This window comes from Zootoca vivipara, chromosome 2, assembly GCF_963506605.1.
Source record: "Zootoca vivipara chromosome 2, rZooViv1.1, whole genome shotgun sequence".
Classification (NCBI taxonomy): Eukaryota; Metazoa; Chordata; class Lepidosauria; order Squamata; family Lacertidae; genus Zootoca; species Zootoca vivipara.
In genome coordinates, this window is record NC_083277.1 from 12,819,414 (window position 1) to 12,834,647 (window position 15,234).

The 15,234-nt window shown below is 47.0% G+C and overlaps 1 protein-coding gene across 2 annotated transcripts; it reads left to right on the plus strand.

The window, feature by feature from the left end:
• Positions 1-5,765: 5,765 nt before the first annotated feature.
• On the plus strand, positions 5,766-12,830 carry C2H6orf47 (chromosome 2 C6orf47 homolog). 2 transcript variants are annotated; one of them, XM_035107150.2, is made up of 2 exons: positions 5,766-5,909; positions 10,629-12,830. In XM_035107150.2, exon 2 carries the CDS (start codon positions 11,245-11,247, stop codon positions 11,869-11,871), a length of 627 nt encoding a protein of 208 aa, XP_034963041.2. In that variant the 5' UTR covers positions 5,766-5,909; positions 10,629-11,244; the 3' UTR covers positions 11,872-12,830. The 2 variants fall into 2 exon arrangements, with proteins under 2 accessions (XP_034963041.2, XP_034963042.2); XM_035107151.2 differs by lacking the exon at positions 5,766-5,909 and adding an exon at positions 6,060-6,104.
• Positions 12,831-15,234: the final 2,404 nt, after the last annotated feature.

A 15,234-nucleotide genomic window follows, 5' to 3' on the forward strand; every position in this document is an offset into this window, starting at 1 on the left:
CCCGAGGTACCACTGTACTGGAATACCTGTATATAGAAGTCTGAGATTGTCAAAAAATTAGTTATGGAAAGATGTATTCATAACTGCCAGCATAAGCCTGAAAGCATAGCATTTCAGCAGGTGTTTCAAGATTGCAACAGAAGACTTTAATTTCTGTTCACCTGCAGTGCTTTATTTTTACTTTCACAAACACTATAGATATGAAGCAAGGCTATTCAAATAGTGTTGCAGGTTGCCTGAAAGAAGAAATCTTAAGAAACTGTCGCCACTTGGGATTACTTTAATCCCCCCCCCCCCAAAGCTGGGAGCTTTCTAAGCGTGTTGTGTTGGTTTAAGTAACCAGAAGACCCTTCCTCAGCCTTGTTCCCTTCAGATGCTTTGGACTAAAACACTCAGTCCCAGCTAGCACAGCCCCCTGCCAAAAGTATAGCACATCCTTTACCAAGCATCAAGAACTGCCCTTGAGGAAAGACCAATTCTGTTGTTTCTATTGGCATAAGACTTATTTCTGAAACATGCCCTGGCCACAACATATCTTGGACACTTTTTGAGAACTTTCCCCCTTTTGTTTATTCTTTTATTCAAGTCCTCTCGCTCCCATTTTATTTTATTTTTCTTGCCGTTGCTACTTGCACCTAATAACTTGGGGGTACAAAGACTAGTATTACTATCAACCATGTAAATGATCTTGTTCCATTCCTTAAAACATCTGCTGGAAGTAACAGGATGCAACAATTTGTTTGTTTACTTGTTGCGTGTTATCCCAAGAACCTGAAAGCGACTTAACATGGAAATAATAATAATAATAATAATAATACTTTATTATTTATACCCCGCCCATCTGGCCGGGTCTCCCCAGCCACTCTGGGTGGCTTACAACAGAAAAATAAAACACAATCTATTAAACATTAAAAGCCTCCCTGAACAGGGCTGCCTTCAGATCTCTTCTAAAAGTCTTGTAGTTGTTTTCCTTTTTGACATCTGTTGGGAGGGCGTTCCACAGGGCAGGAGCCACCACTGAGAAGGCCCTCTGCCTAGATCCCTGCAACTTTGCTTCTCGCAACGAGGGAACCGCCAGAAGGCCCTCAGTGCTGGACCTCAGTGTCCGGGCAGAATGATGGAGGTGGAGACGCTCCTTCAGGTATACTGGACCGAGGCCATTTAGGGCTTTAAAGGTCAGCACCAACACTTTGAATTGTGCTCAGAAACGTACTGGGAGCCAATGTAGATCTTTCAAGACCGGTCTTATGGGGTCTCGGCGGCCGCTCGCAGTCACCAGTCTAGCTGCCGCATTCTGGATTAGTTGTAGTTTCCGAGTCACCTTCAAAGGTAGCCCCACGTAGAGCGCATTGCAGTAGTCCAAGCAGGAGATAACTAGAGCATGCACTAGAAATTGGGACAGCAGGTGCAATCATACAGTCATGGCTTAATTTTTATTTAATATGTGTTAAGGCTTCACATCCTAAATAAACATACTTAAAAAATTAAACGCTGGAAGGTAAACAATTGGTTAGATTCTCATGTCATTGGCTTAAACCGGGCATCCCCAAACTGCGGGCCTCCAGACGTTTTGGCCTACAACTCCCATGATCCCTAGCTAACAGGACCAGTGGTCGGGGAAGATGGGAATTGTAGTCCAAAACATCTGGAGGGCCGAAGTTTGGGGATGCCTGGCTTAAACGCTTCTACTTGATTCCTTCAGTTTCTAAAAGTTGCTGCAAAATTCCACTGACAACTAGCATCAAAAGGAAAGGGCGAGTATCCCAGATGGGTTTTCCTTCCAACCTCATTGTGTGTTGCTTGAAGTTAGCATATCACTGCTTTTATCCATTCCCCTACTACTGACTTGAGAATAGACGATTCTGCCCCTTTCCAAGCCATTACGGAGCAGACTCCACAGAAACAAATATATTCACCTAACATCTAATCCCCCAAACTGCTTCTTTCACACTTTGCCATTCTTGTTTCCTCCTCCAAGTGAGAACCTGAGGACCACTTTTGGCTATGGTCCTGCACAGTTTGAACAACCCCCATAGGAACTGCAAATCAGGTGTGTTTTTAAAGGGGATATTATTTGCTTGCTGAGCATAAAAGTCCCAGGGAGAATGGCCCCCTCTGGAATTTGCCAGAACTATCCAATGGCCAGTTCAGGCCTGCAGAGAAAGCTGCTAAAGGTTGTAATTATTACAGGGGTTTTTCTTAATTACAGTAACAGCTCTGCTTAGGCTGGGAAAGGCCTCAAGGTAGGCGGTTACCATAGCAACAGAATCACCCCCTCTTCCCTTCCCCAAAAATAGCATGCAGCAGTGACTGCAAGGCCCCCTATTCATTTCAATGCTGACCTAACAAGTGCCTGAAAAAGGCCACTGGGGTTATTAAAACAGCTCTTCGTGAGTTAATACCCTGAAATATCTTACTCGTCCCTTGTGACCCCACCCCCAGTTAAAACTATTTAATATCAAAAGGACACAATAATATGGCATCTCTGATCCCTGAGGGAAGAGAGATGGGATCCTGTAAAAACAATTCTTTGCAGCTCTAGTATCTGTTCATTGGGCTTCTGGGTTAACAGACTGAATTGGTAAAGGATATCCTTTTGATATTCCTACAGAGATGTGCTTTTAAGAATAAAGTCTTTTCTAGAGTCTTTCCCCTCCTTTTTTGCCCATTTGTCATCTTTTATTCAGCTATGTATGGCAACGTCCAATAGGTGGCTACCGAAAACACAAACGTGCGTTTTATTTATTTAAAAGATTTATACCCTGCTTCTCTGCCTCCTTGAAGAAGTTAGCAATCTGACATGCCTTTCTGATAAAATTAATAGACCATAAAGAAGACTCACACTGTAGAAAAGGATTAGCAGCTGCATTAAGGCAGAACTTGCCAGAAGCATGAGGAAATGCTTAAAAGGTACGATAAGAGTTCGTGGGTATTTTCTGGCCGGTTTTAGCAGAACCCAGCAGACGTTTTTATAAAATAAAATGGGTGCCATAAATCCTCAATAGGTGCCTGGGTATTTGTTTCAAAATGACTTCTTTCAAAATAAATAGGCTATTGTAAACGGCGCGTACTCAAAAGTCAATGCCACTATGCTTAGAACTGCAGCCTCCGAGTAATTAATATATGAGCAATTATGGCAGGGACAAGGGAACCCGCAACCCTCCAGATTTACTTCAAATCCCATCAATCTCAGCCAACGGGGCCAGACAATGCATTTTGGTACCTGAGGAGAACCTCAAAATGACACTCCCTCCCCACCAGAGAAGAAGGGGTGGGTGAAGAGCTAAATCAGGAACCAAGGGGGAAATAGTGATCTGCATTGGGATCTGCTGCCCCTGTGGATCCTGATGCCCGAGGCAGTCATCTCACCTTGCCTAATGGGTGGGCCAGGCCTGTCAGCCAGCATGGCTCAGCAACATCTGGAAGGCCAGGGGTTCATAATCTGTGCCTCAAATTGTAAGGTTTTAAGAGACAGAAGCAGCTCTTTTGGCATGGCAACTCTATTATCAGTCCAGCTTCTCCTCCTCCTAGGGGAACACATTACTTTTGGCTCTTAACCTTGCTATTTTTCTGGGGGGATGGACTCTTTTCACGACATAGGAAAAGGTCTGTTGGATCAGGCCAAAGGTTTACCTAGTCTAGCATTGTGTTCTCAAGGTAATCAGATGCCTAAAGGAAGACTGCAAGCTGGAACCAGAAAACAATGTGGGATAACCAGCCTCATACAGCCAACAATGCTTAAGTCTAATTAATGCATGAAGGGGTTAAGACCATAGAGTAAACTGTCCTGTCAGGCTTAGCTAGGTCACTCCCACTTGCCTTGGGAGGAAGGTAATGAAGACTATTGTTCACCTTCAATCTGCCAGGGAAGCTCAAACTCTGAGCATGTCTTAGCTAGTTACTGTGGCTCAGACCGCATGGCTCTTACAAGCCACTATTGAGTTCCTGTACCTCTAATTTAGGAACTTTCACCACTGTAATGTAATAAAAAAATTAAGGTTCATAAATGTACCAAGCAAACACATACAACTAGTCCTGAAACCATTTTGACTCTCCCAAACTGACCAAATGTTTCTCTGAAAGGAGGGAGGAAATGAAAAAACCTCCCCATTGTCCCTGTGCTCACAGATCCTGCCTTAAGGCCACATTTAAGGTGTGAATGGGGTGAGCCTGGGACCTGGGACCTGGATTCCGGAATTGAGTTCCTGGATTCCTGCCAACCTAGCAGTTTGAAAACATGTCAAAATGCAAGTAGATAAATAGGAACCGCTACAGCGGGAAGGTAAACGGTGTTTCCATGTGCTGCTCTGGTTTTCCAGACGTGGCTTTGTCATGCTGGCCACATGATCTGGAAGCTATACGCCGGCTCCCTCGACCAATAATGCGAGATGAGTGCGCAACTCCAGAGTCGGTCACGACTGGACCTAATGGTCAGGGGTCCCTTTACCTTTTTAATAAGAAAAGAGTGGCCAGGCCCCAGATAATGCAAGCAGGTAACCTGCCAGACAGGAGATTTTTTTTTAAAGGAGATAAAAAACACACTCAGGATTCTGTATTAGACGGCACCCTGTGATGTATGTATGATGTTTCTGGGGGTGGTCTGGAGTTTGAGGGTGGGCAATTTGAAAATTCTACATAAGGGCAGGCACACATTGTTCTGGGTCCTCCTCTTTTCTCATGCCTGTGAGGGAGCACCCTGTTGCAACAGTTCAATAAAGATCAGGCTTACTAGCTGCTTTGCTTGCTTCTCAATATTCTCTGGTTGGCCTCTGTTATTTCTCCTACCGATGGAGAACCTACAATTGACTCTATAAGGGTAGATTTTGTTTACAACGGAAACTAATCCAAGCTTTAGTTTTATTGTTTTGTATTTTTATTTTGTATCTGAAGTGCCCCGACATCTACAGATAACGGGTGGTATACCAATTTAAGAAATAATAAAGACTTCTACTGCCATGGTCCTGGCTCTTTCTTAGAACCCAGGAGTCCTGACTCCCACCGGCTCCTTCCTAAAACTTACGAGCTTCCGTTCTTGCTTCCCTCCCCCTCAACCCAGCTGCATTACTACTACCGTACTACAGCCTAATCCCGTGGTTCCACAATGGGGGGCAATTTGATTTTTAAGGGGGGGGCAATTTGAGAACGAGTTATTAACAGTAAACGGCCTTTTAGGCTTCCTCCAAGTGAGCAGGAGTTTGCTTTTTGAATAACAAGAATTATATGTCAAGGGGGGGGGATCAGGATTTTAGAGATGCTTAGGTGGGGCATGGCTAAAAACGGGTTGGGAACCCCAGGCCTAATCCTTTTGAAACCTGAAACTTTTGTTTTTTGGAGGATAACTGTAATTTCAACCCCCCCCCCCACTTCACACTGTTGCAACCTGCCTCTGGGACTTGATGTTGCATTGACTAAGAAGTGTGCATGCACACGAAAGCTCACACCAATGACAAACTTAGTTGGTCTCTAAGGTGCTACTGGAAGGAATTTTTTTTAGCAATGAATGAAACCGTAATGATCCTCGCGCCCTCGCAGCGCACCCAGGAGTCCGAGCTGCGCCAGCTCCCAGCCCCTTCCGCTCCCTCCGACACCCAGTCCGCCCTTCCAGTTCTCCCACTTCCTCCACCCACCAGGTAGTCCCTCCTTCCCAGTTGCACGATGACCCCTCCCTAGAGGCTCCTCCCGCCTTTGGGGTGGCGCTTCTCCTAATCCAGTCCTACCAGAAAATCCCAAGGAAGAGACTTCCCCCCCCCCGTCCCCGCGTCTCCTTCCCCCTCCTTCTCCATCTAGGGCTGGGCTAGTCTCTCCCCTTCCTTCTCTCCCTTTGCTCGACGGGGCAAAAGATCCTCCGGAAAGTCCCTCTTTTGCTGGAGTTTGGACACACACACACACATATATATTAAAGAAACAAGGTAGGCGACATTGAAAAGGAGAGCATTGCTACCTTCTAGGGGAGGTGGAGGAAAGGAATGAAATCAAATCGCCCCACTCTTCCTCCTTGCAAGATAAAAAGCTGAGATCGGAAGGGAAGGAGAAAGAAATCCGTGGGGAGGGGAGGGGGGGGGGGGAAGTTGCTCCGGAGGCATCTCTTCTCTGGCTCTCACCCGGTACGTGCTAAACGGAGGGGAGGTGGAGGGGGGGGCGCGTGTTGCAGCGCTGCGGTCTCCGGCAAGCGGGTGGTGGATATTCCTGGAGGAGTTTATTTTGGGGGGGGGGTGATCGGGAGAAACTGCCCTAATTAGGATCGTTGGGTGCAGTCGCTTAGGGAGGGGGGGTGTACAAATTCTCGGGGGAGGGAGGAATCTTTGAGCTAAAGGAGCAGCTCTTGCCGGGGGGGGGGTGGTGGTTGCTGTGTGTGTGTGTGTGTGTGTGTGTCTGCATCGACTAGGATTCAGGTGAGGGTTTGCCAGGATTCTTTAATTTAGAAAGGGTGGGTGGGGGGTGGTATTTTGTGCAATAAAGGCCTAAGAAGGTAGTTCCCTCCACCGGGAAGCCTATAAATAGACCAGATGTTGGTTGACAACCCCTAACCCCCGCCCCATACACACGCACCACACACACGCGGTTTGAAACATTGCAGAGTTAAATGTGTTGTGAGAGATATCTTGCTTACTTGACATGCCTTATATAAATCCCAAGTATCCTTATTGCACAACACTGCAGAGGATAGCCCTACACACAGACACACACAGACACACACACACTGATTGTTTTAAGAACTTAAAAGCAGTCGATACAGGGCGCTTCTATAAAGAGGCTATTATGCTATAAATGTACACATGTTGAGGCACCTTTTCCAATTAGTCCCGCAAAAGTCATGCTTGCTGCGCACTCCAGAGCTGCAGAGAGCAAATGACATATAACGCCAGAAATATTCCCCACCATGAGAATCCCGCTCTTAATAACCTACAGCTCCTTAGGCGCAATCCCCCTTAAGCCGAATAAAACATTGCTGGTCGGAATGGGATCTCCCACCCAGAGCATATGGCACCATAATTACACCTAGACCAGACTCCCAGCCCAATCTGAAAGTGGCTCGCGAGGAATCCCAAGTGCATGCTCGCTTCCTGTCTCACACAAATATTACCAGCAGAAGGTGCAGCCTTGCCATTTCATTAACACACAGAGACACATAGAATCATAGAGTTGGAAGAGACCACAAGGGCCATCCAGTCCAACCCCCTGCCAAGCAGGAAACACCATCAAAGCATTCTTGACATATGGCTGTCAAGCCTCTGCTTAAAGACCTCCAAAGGAGGAGACTCCACCACACTCCTTGGCAGCAAATTCCACTGCCGAACAGCTCTTACTGTCAGGAAGTTCTTCCTAATGTTTAGGTGGAATCTTCTTTCTTGAAGTTTGAATCCATTGCTCCGTGTCTGCTTCTCTGGAGCAGCATAAAACAACCTTTCTCCCTCCTCTATATGACATCCTTTTATGGCTATCATATCACCCCTTAACCTTCTCTTCTCCAGGCTAAACATACCCAGCTCCCTAAGCCGTTCCTCATAAGGCATCGTTTCCAGGCCTTTGACCATTTTGGTTGCCCTCTTCTGGACACATTCCAGCTTGTCAGTATCCTTCTTGAACTGTGGTGCCCAGAACTGGACACAGTACTCCAGGTGAGGTCTGACCAGAGCAGAATACAGACCTCACCTGGAGTACATGTTTTGAGATAGGCTGTTTCTGCATATACATGTGGCTGCATGCAAAAGGTTTGATTCGTCAAGCGGTTACTCTTCCCATTGCCTGAAGTATTTGTGGTTGTGGGTGGTTGTGAAGCCATTTGTCGGTTTTATGATTGTTTCATTCATTCTCATTTTCTGCAAAGGGTTGTTGTGTCCCTTGCTAGCCCTATCCGGAGCAGGTCAATTGAAATCGGTGGTCCTACGTTTAGCCACGACCATACATTTCAGTAGTTCTAACTCTTGACTTGGGCTAGAGGGGCCGCAACCCTATTAACATATGTAAAATCAGTGTACGTAATGGCCAACTGAGATAAAAGATGAACGAGCAGAGTCAACAGCCATGATAATAAGCAGAATACAGGAGAAAATCAAGGCTTTCAAAAGTCCTTTTTTGAAGAAAGAAAGCTGCTGTGCTGCATAATCTGACATGGGTGGCTAGAAAATCTGGCTGTGCGTAAAAGTCATGCCCTTTATCTCAACCTCAAGCACGAGTTGTGGTTATTCAGTGGTGAACAGAAAAGCACTCTGAACATGTTCAGAGGCTTTCTCTTTCATTGGTAGCACTTCTGAGGTGCTCTGGGACACTCTTTGTAGTGGCGAACTTTGTGGCCGAGTCTCCCTATTCTCTGGGCGGCTTCCAACAGAAGATTAAAACACAATAATCTACTAAACATTAAAAGTCTCCCTGAACAGGGTGAACCAGTCGGGCTCCCCTAAATCCACCTCTGACCCCTAGTTTCATACAAGCTGTTGGATAATAGGAAACTTAGAGTGGTATATATGTTCTCTCCTTCCCCCTCAAACAGGTAATGCAGGGGTAGCTGATGTGTTTGCCTCTTGATGCTGTTGAACTCCAGCTCCCATCATCCCTTTCTGTGGACCACTCTGCCTGGGGCTGATGGGAGTTGTGGTCCAACTATACCTATCTGGAGGGCCGCCATGTTTGTTTATGCACTAAGGGGGAGCCTTCCCCAGACTGGTTCCTTCCAAGTGTTTTGGACTACAACTCCCATCAGCCCCAGCCAGCGCCAGGTTGGGGAAGTCACTTTCCTGAGAGTTTAAATGAGGTTTTTGTTCGTCTTGAGGGCTCCTCGTTGGCATATTTCCCCCTACAGCAGCAGAAATGCATAGATGATGATAGAAACAGGTTTCGGCTTGGTGTTGCAAAATATCTTATCTATTTACGCCATGCAGGTCTTGTTTTGTGGCTACAGATGGTGGATATCCATCTGCTTATTTTCAGCTAATTGCACATTTTGGGTTCATGCCATACAAAAGAGATTATTGGGGTTGAGGTGGGGGAGAGAGAGAGCAGAGAGAAACTAAGATAGGTCAACTAAGATAGGGGAAATAAAAATTCTGGAGGTATAAAACCCCTTTTCAGAGTTTTGCAATTAAATTCCAAAGCAATCAAGGGATTGGGGGTGACTGATTGAATGCATTTGTATTCTGAGACAGAGAGAGAGATTAGGGTCAGTGTATACAAGCAGCAGATTCAAGTGATGTAAAGGGATTTTCGTTTTGTTTTTTTGGAGCCTACCACTGCAGGAAATTAGGTCTGAGTGCTTCCCCACCAGAAAATCCTCATGTTAGATGGACAAATACAGAGAAGGCGAGCTTGAACTGTTTCCCAACATGCTGCTTTTTTCATGTAGGAACACGCACGCACTGCATTCAGGATCTGTCCCTCCTACATAGCTGTCAAGTTCTCCCTTTTTTAAAGGGAAATTCCCTCATACTGAATAGGCTTCATTGCGAGAAAAGGGAGGCACATGAAGAAGGGCCTCGAATGATGAATGGGGAGAGTCTGGGTTGTTTCATATGGTCCTTGAGGCATTGTGGTTCTGTTTTAAGGTTTTATAGGTCAAAACCAGCACTTGAAATGGGGTCGGTAAAGGTAAAGGTAAAGGGACCCCTGACTGTTAAGTCCAGTCGTGGATGACTCTGGGGTTGCGGCGCTCATCTCGCTTTACTGGCCGAGGGAGCTGGCGTTTTTCTGCAGACCGCTTCTGGGTCATGTGGCCAGCATGACTAAACTGCTTCTGGCGAACCATAGCAGCGCACGGAAATGCCATTTACCTTCCCGCTGGAATGGTACCTATTTATCTACTTGCACTTTGACATGCTTTCGAACTGCTAGGTTGGCAGGAGCAGGGACCACAGGGGAGGTCCTTCTCAGAGTTCCACCACCAAGTAAAGCCTTCTCAGAAGTAGACACCCATATTCAGAATTACCTCCTCTCTAAAGTATGTCTGGTTCTGATACTGCTTGAGATACACTTCTCTGTTGAGGCCTTTGGGAGGTCTTGAGCAGTATGCTGGTCATGCTGTTTTTTATTGCTTGCCGTTGAATTGCATTCTTTTAAAGTCTTAGCTGCTGTTTTATTATTTGTATTCAACACTTTGTTTTGTGATTTGTGTAGCCTGGGACCCTGTGGTAAAACCTGATCAATGAAATAATAATTTTATTATTGGATAAAATCAGTATTGAGAATTGAGAACACGTGATCAGTGGTTTGTTTTTTTCCTCCCAGAGAAACGACCAGGGAACATAGTGTGGTATTCAGCTACGTTTCACTTAGTTTTACTCATCGTAGACCTATTGAAGTGAATGGCTCTAACTTACTCATGTTATTTTCAGTGTCTCTACACTGAGTAAAACTTAGTTGATAATAACTCTCAGCTAATATCAGGACCATTTTTCAAGATAAGAAGTAGGTTCAATCAGAAATATGAAAGTGTTCCTTTTGTAATCTCAGTAGGTACCCGATATGAAAACCCTATTTATTTAAGGGAAGCAAAACAGAATTTAAACATTCCCCTTCCAACAATTTCTGCAGCTGTGAGAGCCAGCTCTTTGCCTACAACCTGCCTCCCCTTAACTCCCATCCTGTCCCACTTGCAGTCAGTTCGCGGACTGAAAATGTCTTGCTTTGTTTCATAGGGGAGGCTGTTCTGGAGCGAAAGATCCCATCATTGATTTGAGGCGGCATGATGCGAGACTTTGGAGCCCCTGAACTAATAAGAAGCTGAGATTTTTTATTTATTTTGGGAGGCACAAATACACCCTTTGGGAAACCGGGAACTGAACCCACCATGCTCATTTGGGGAAATGGACCTGCATGCTCTAAGATTTTGCCAGGAGTGTTGAAAAAAATCAGTGTGATGTGGCAGGAAGCTCAACTTCCCCCAGTGTGAACAAACGGTTCTCCAACATATGTATTTCCTTGGACAGAGAAGATTCATGTTCTCGGCAGCGAGCATCTAGGACAGCTCCAAGCCCGGAAGTGCCAAGATTTATGGGTAACCCACAATTGTGGTTTCTTTGAAGACTGAGCCACCAGCCGTGGCATCTGAAGCAGAAGAAACCAAGCAGATGCGAGCAGGAGGAGCAGAACATGCCATGCTAGGCCGTATTCTTTGTGGCAGGGAGCTGATCTTCGAGAGCCTTGGGTCCCAAGTAAACTTTGGTTGCTCTGGGTGTATAGCTCCCACACCTGCCCTTTAGTTATTATATTATAATAATATATCTATATTATTGTGCATCCTCTCCTTGTGCCATGTTCCTCAGCAGAGCCAAGTCATGGCTCCCTGGGCTGCCTTGGCGACGAGGAAAGGCGAAGGACGTGAGAAAGGAAGAGGAAGAATTGCTGGAGGAATGCACGGCGCCCCCGAAACCAAGGTGGTGGAGCGGCCGCCGCCTCTTGGGAGCCATTGGTTGGGGCCAAAGTTCCACTACTGGAGAGCGCTCCCTATTGGCCGGGATACCTCAGTATCTCTCCCCGCCGAAAGCATCTGTGGAATCGCCAGAGCACTTGCAGATCTGCTTCAACTTCGCCCGCCACCTCTTTGACCTGTGCGTGGTGACTTTGCTCTGTGCCTCATCCCCGGCCTTCCGGCTGGTTTTGGATATCCTGGGATTTGGGGGGCCCCTTAAGGTCTGGCTCCACGGCCTTGCCTGCTTCTTAGTCACCGCTTACGGGATGTACTTGGCCCTGTGGCTGGTGCAGGAGTACCTCGTTCAGTTTGCCTGCCTCTACGGCTTCCTGCAGACCCTGGTTTTGTGCGTCAGTATTCAGGCTGGCGGGCCTGAGCCCCCAGAGGAGAAAGAGCCCATCGGCCCCGACCCAGCCGAGGAAGAGGAACTGTCAGCAGCCGGCACAGGCAAGCAGTTGCCGCCGCTATAAGGAGGAAGACTGTGTTGGCCCGCCTCCTGTGGCTGTTCGGGGTAGAAATGGGCGAAGGAAGCCAAAGAGCGCGGCCGATGTGGTCCCCATTTAGGATGGTTGGACAGACATGCACAAAAGGGGGGGGGTAGAGAGTGTTGTGCAGCATGTGTATGTTTGCAAGAACATATGTATGTGTGTATGTCGTCCCCCCCCCTTTGCAGGTGGTTCCAATGCCCATTTGTGAATGGCTTTGGGGGGAGCAAAGGGAGGGAAATACATCACAGCTATTACCACTTAGAGGGGCCTTGGAGAAATTATGGGGCACGAGGGTGGGGAGAGTTGGGTGCACGCCACATCCAAACTAGTCTGGACCTGGTTTTCCTGTCTTGCCTGCCCCCAGTGGATCTTGGGAACTAGATTGGCGGGAAGGTGAGGGGACTCGAGGGTTCATTGACGGGGAACTATTTGACCACTGAAGAATGGACAGGCCTCTGTAGAGCATGTTTGGCTGGCAGTTTTGAAGAAGCGTTGAGGGGGTCCCCGCACATACCCAGTTCCTATAATCTGCAAAGACTGGTGATTTCATCAGTCAGTGGGTCCTCTTTTAACGTTTTAGCAGAGGTGTCCCTAGACCCAGTGTGAGTTGTCTAGAATGGACACTGGGAGCTGTGCTTTGATCTTGGACAGCAAGCAAGTGCGGCGTTCTTCTCTGGTGGCCTAGCAGGTGAGGACGAGGGGCTGCCCTTTGGACAATCACGTTTGGAAGGTGGAAGGGAGAGGGCAGGGGAAATAATCTGGGAACAGCCAGTAGATGCCACATTGCATCTCCTTGCCCCCTTCTCAGGCTGGGGCGAGTGGGTACTAGGGTACAGTGCGATGGAGAACATCCTATCTTAACTGGGACCAAAGAGTGGATTTATCGGAGGATAGGGTGGGGTGGGTTTGAGAACTAAGGGTCAGATCCTATGAGAGAGACCTATTGTACCTGTACAAGAGGATTCAAAGGAGCCAGTGGGAGGACGGGTTTGGCAAGAAGTGTCCTAATTGGTATGACATCTAATCTAGGGGAGGAAGATTCCAGGAAGTCATGAAAGCCTCCCACAACTTAGAGCAGGGGTACCCATCATGCCACCTTCCAGAGATGGTTGGACTACACTTCCCATCATCCCTGGTTATTGGCTGGGCTTTCCAGGGCTGATGGGAGTTTGAGTTCAGGAACTTCTGGAGGGCACTATCAGGAAATATGTAAAACTACTGAGGAGGAATCTGGATGGGGTGGACTACTGAGGACTCCCTGTTAGAAAGGGATTGCCTCTCCCTAGCTTCTTCTGAAGGGGCAGGGTGGCTGTTTAGAAAGTTGACCTTCCCCTCCATCCCAAACCTCAGGGATAAGCAGTTCTGAGCCTAGAATTTCAGCTTAGATCCCACCTGCTCCTCACCAGCATCTAGAACTTTTTCCAGCAGCAGGAGAGTCTAGCTCTTTGCCCTGTTTTCTTGATACTCACCCCAACCAACTTCAGCAATGTTGAGATTTTATGCTACCAGATCAGCTTGCAGTGTGGGCAACATGTTGCCCAAAGGATCTGTTTGTGATTGAGAGAGCATCTCAGCACACCTCTCAGCGGCCCAGGTGTGCTTGAGCCGTGCAGGGATACAAATGTCTACCTTTTACCACACACCTGCACCTGAGGTGTGCCCTATTGCCTCGCAATACAGCCCATTGGGGTCGGACATATAGTGGGTCCATATTGTTGTGTTTTTTTAAATTCAGTCCAGAATGCCACAAGCCAGTCTAAAACGAAACCCACCAGCATAAACATCCTTCCTTAGCACAAAGTCTTACAGAATTCTTCCCCTTGTGCTGTTTGTGCGCCTGGTTGTTGTTAGACTACAACTCCCATCGTCCCTGACTATGTGACCTGGGAATGATAGGAACTGTAGTCCAGCAATATCTGGAGGGCCACAGGTTCCCCATCCTTGTAGGCCAAAGCCATCCTTCCACCCACTGAAATGTCACTAACGGTTATTCCTAGAAGAGAGGCTAGAGAACGGACTTGTGCGGCTGGATCTAGAGAGCTCTCCACACCCCAGAAGCAGGCAGAACAGGTTTTCTGACACTTGTACAAATGATTAGGAACCTATCTTGTTTTTGCTCAAGAAAACATTTTGAAATGACTGAGTCTTATAATGAAGGGCCAAAGGAAGCAAGCACCTTTCTCTCTCCCCTCCCCAATGCTCCAGTTAAAATGAGTTCCAGGTGAGTCCCAAAAACATTTGAAGGCAGAACTCCCATGGCAAACCTATCTTTGAATGTGAATTTGTGGGAACTTTCTTGGGGAAAGGCAGGTAGGAGAAAGGTGGGCATTAACCCTTCTTGTATCTGTTGATTTCCCACTACAATTGCAACCCCCCAAACTTCATTCTTTCCTCAACCAAACTGAGCTCGGGTCAGGGGGGAGTTTGGGGTGATAAGGATTTCGTGAGGGCGTTTTTGAGTACGAGCAACTCGAGGAAGAGTTAAGGCCTTCCACCTGCCTGCCAACCCTCCCCTGAAAGTGTCCTGTCTGTACACGTGCCAAAAGGAATAATTAAAAATTTTTCACATAATGTGACGTTCCACCCTCTTAGTAGTGACTGACTTATTATGTTGGTTTCGATGCAACGCAGTGCTCTTAAAAAAACAAACAAACTCGCCGTCTCGCTTACTGGGATAACCAGAGTGCTTATTTGGGAAACCTAGTAATTCCTCAGCAGATTTATATTGCGTACAAATGGATCTCAAGATGGCAGGTACTGAGGGGTGTGAGTGGCGTCACACATACTAGCCAGTAGCCGCCTGCGATGTTCCTGTACCATCGCATCGCTGGCTGTGCTATTCTGTGTTGGAGGGAGGGAGACGCTAGAATTTTAATAGGCTGCATCCTGAGGCAGCAATGTTATGAAAACTCTGTGAGGAGTTTGCCAGTGAAGGGAAGATCAAGAGAGAAAAAAGAGTAACTGTGTGTGCAGGAAGGTGGGTGCCCCTATGTCTCCCACAAAACGGTACATCTCTGCAACCCCTTGAGAGCCAAAATATACCTCTTCCCTGTCCTGTTTGGTCATGCACCACTCTAGATGTTCCCCGGTGCCTGAGAAACTGTGTTGCTGTTTGTGATTTTGGAAGCATAGTGGTTATTTTCTTCATTGGGGTGGGGTGGGGTGGGGGACCAAATTACCCTGTTTTACTTGGGAACGCATTGGATGTGTATAGAGGGTGGCTGCAGGCAGGAGAGCTGCATAAACTAACCTGTGTATCTATATCCTGACTGCTGTTTTTAACAGTTTAAAACACTGTTGATTTGGATTCGTTTATTTTTCCAACCTGTGTTAATATATCTATAT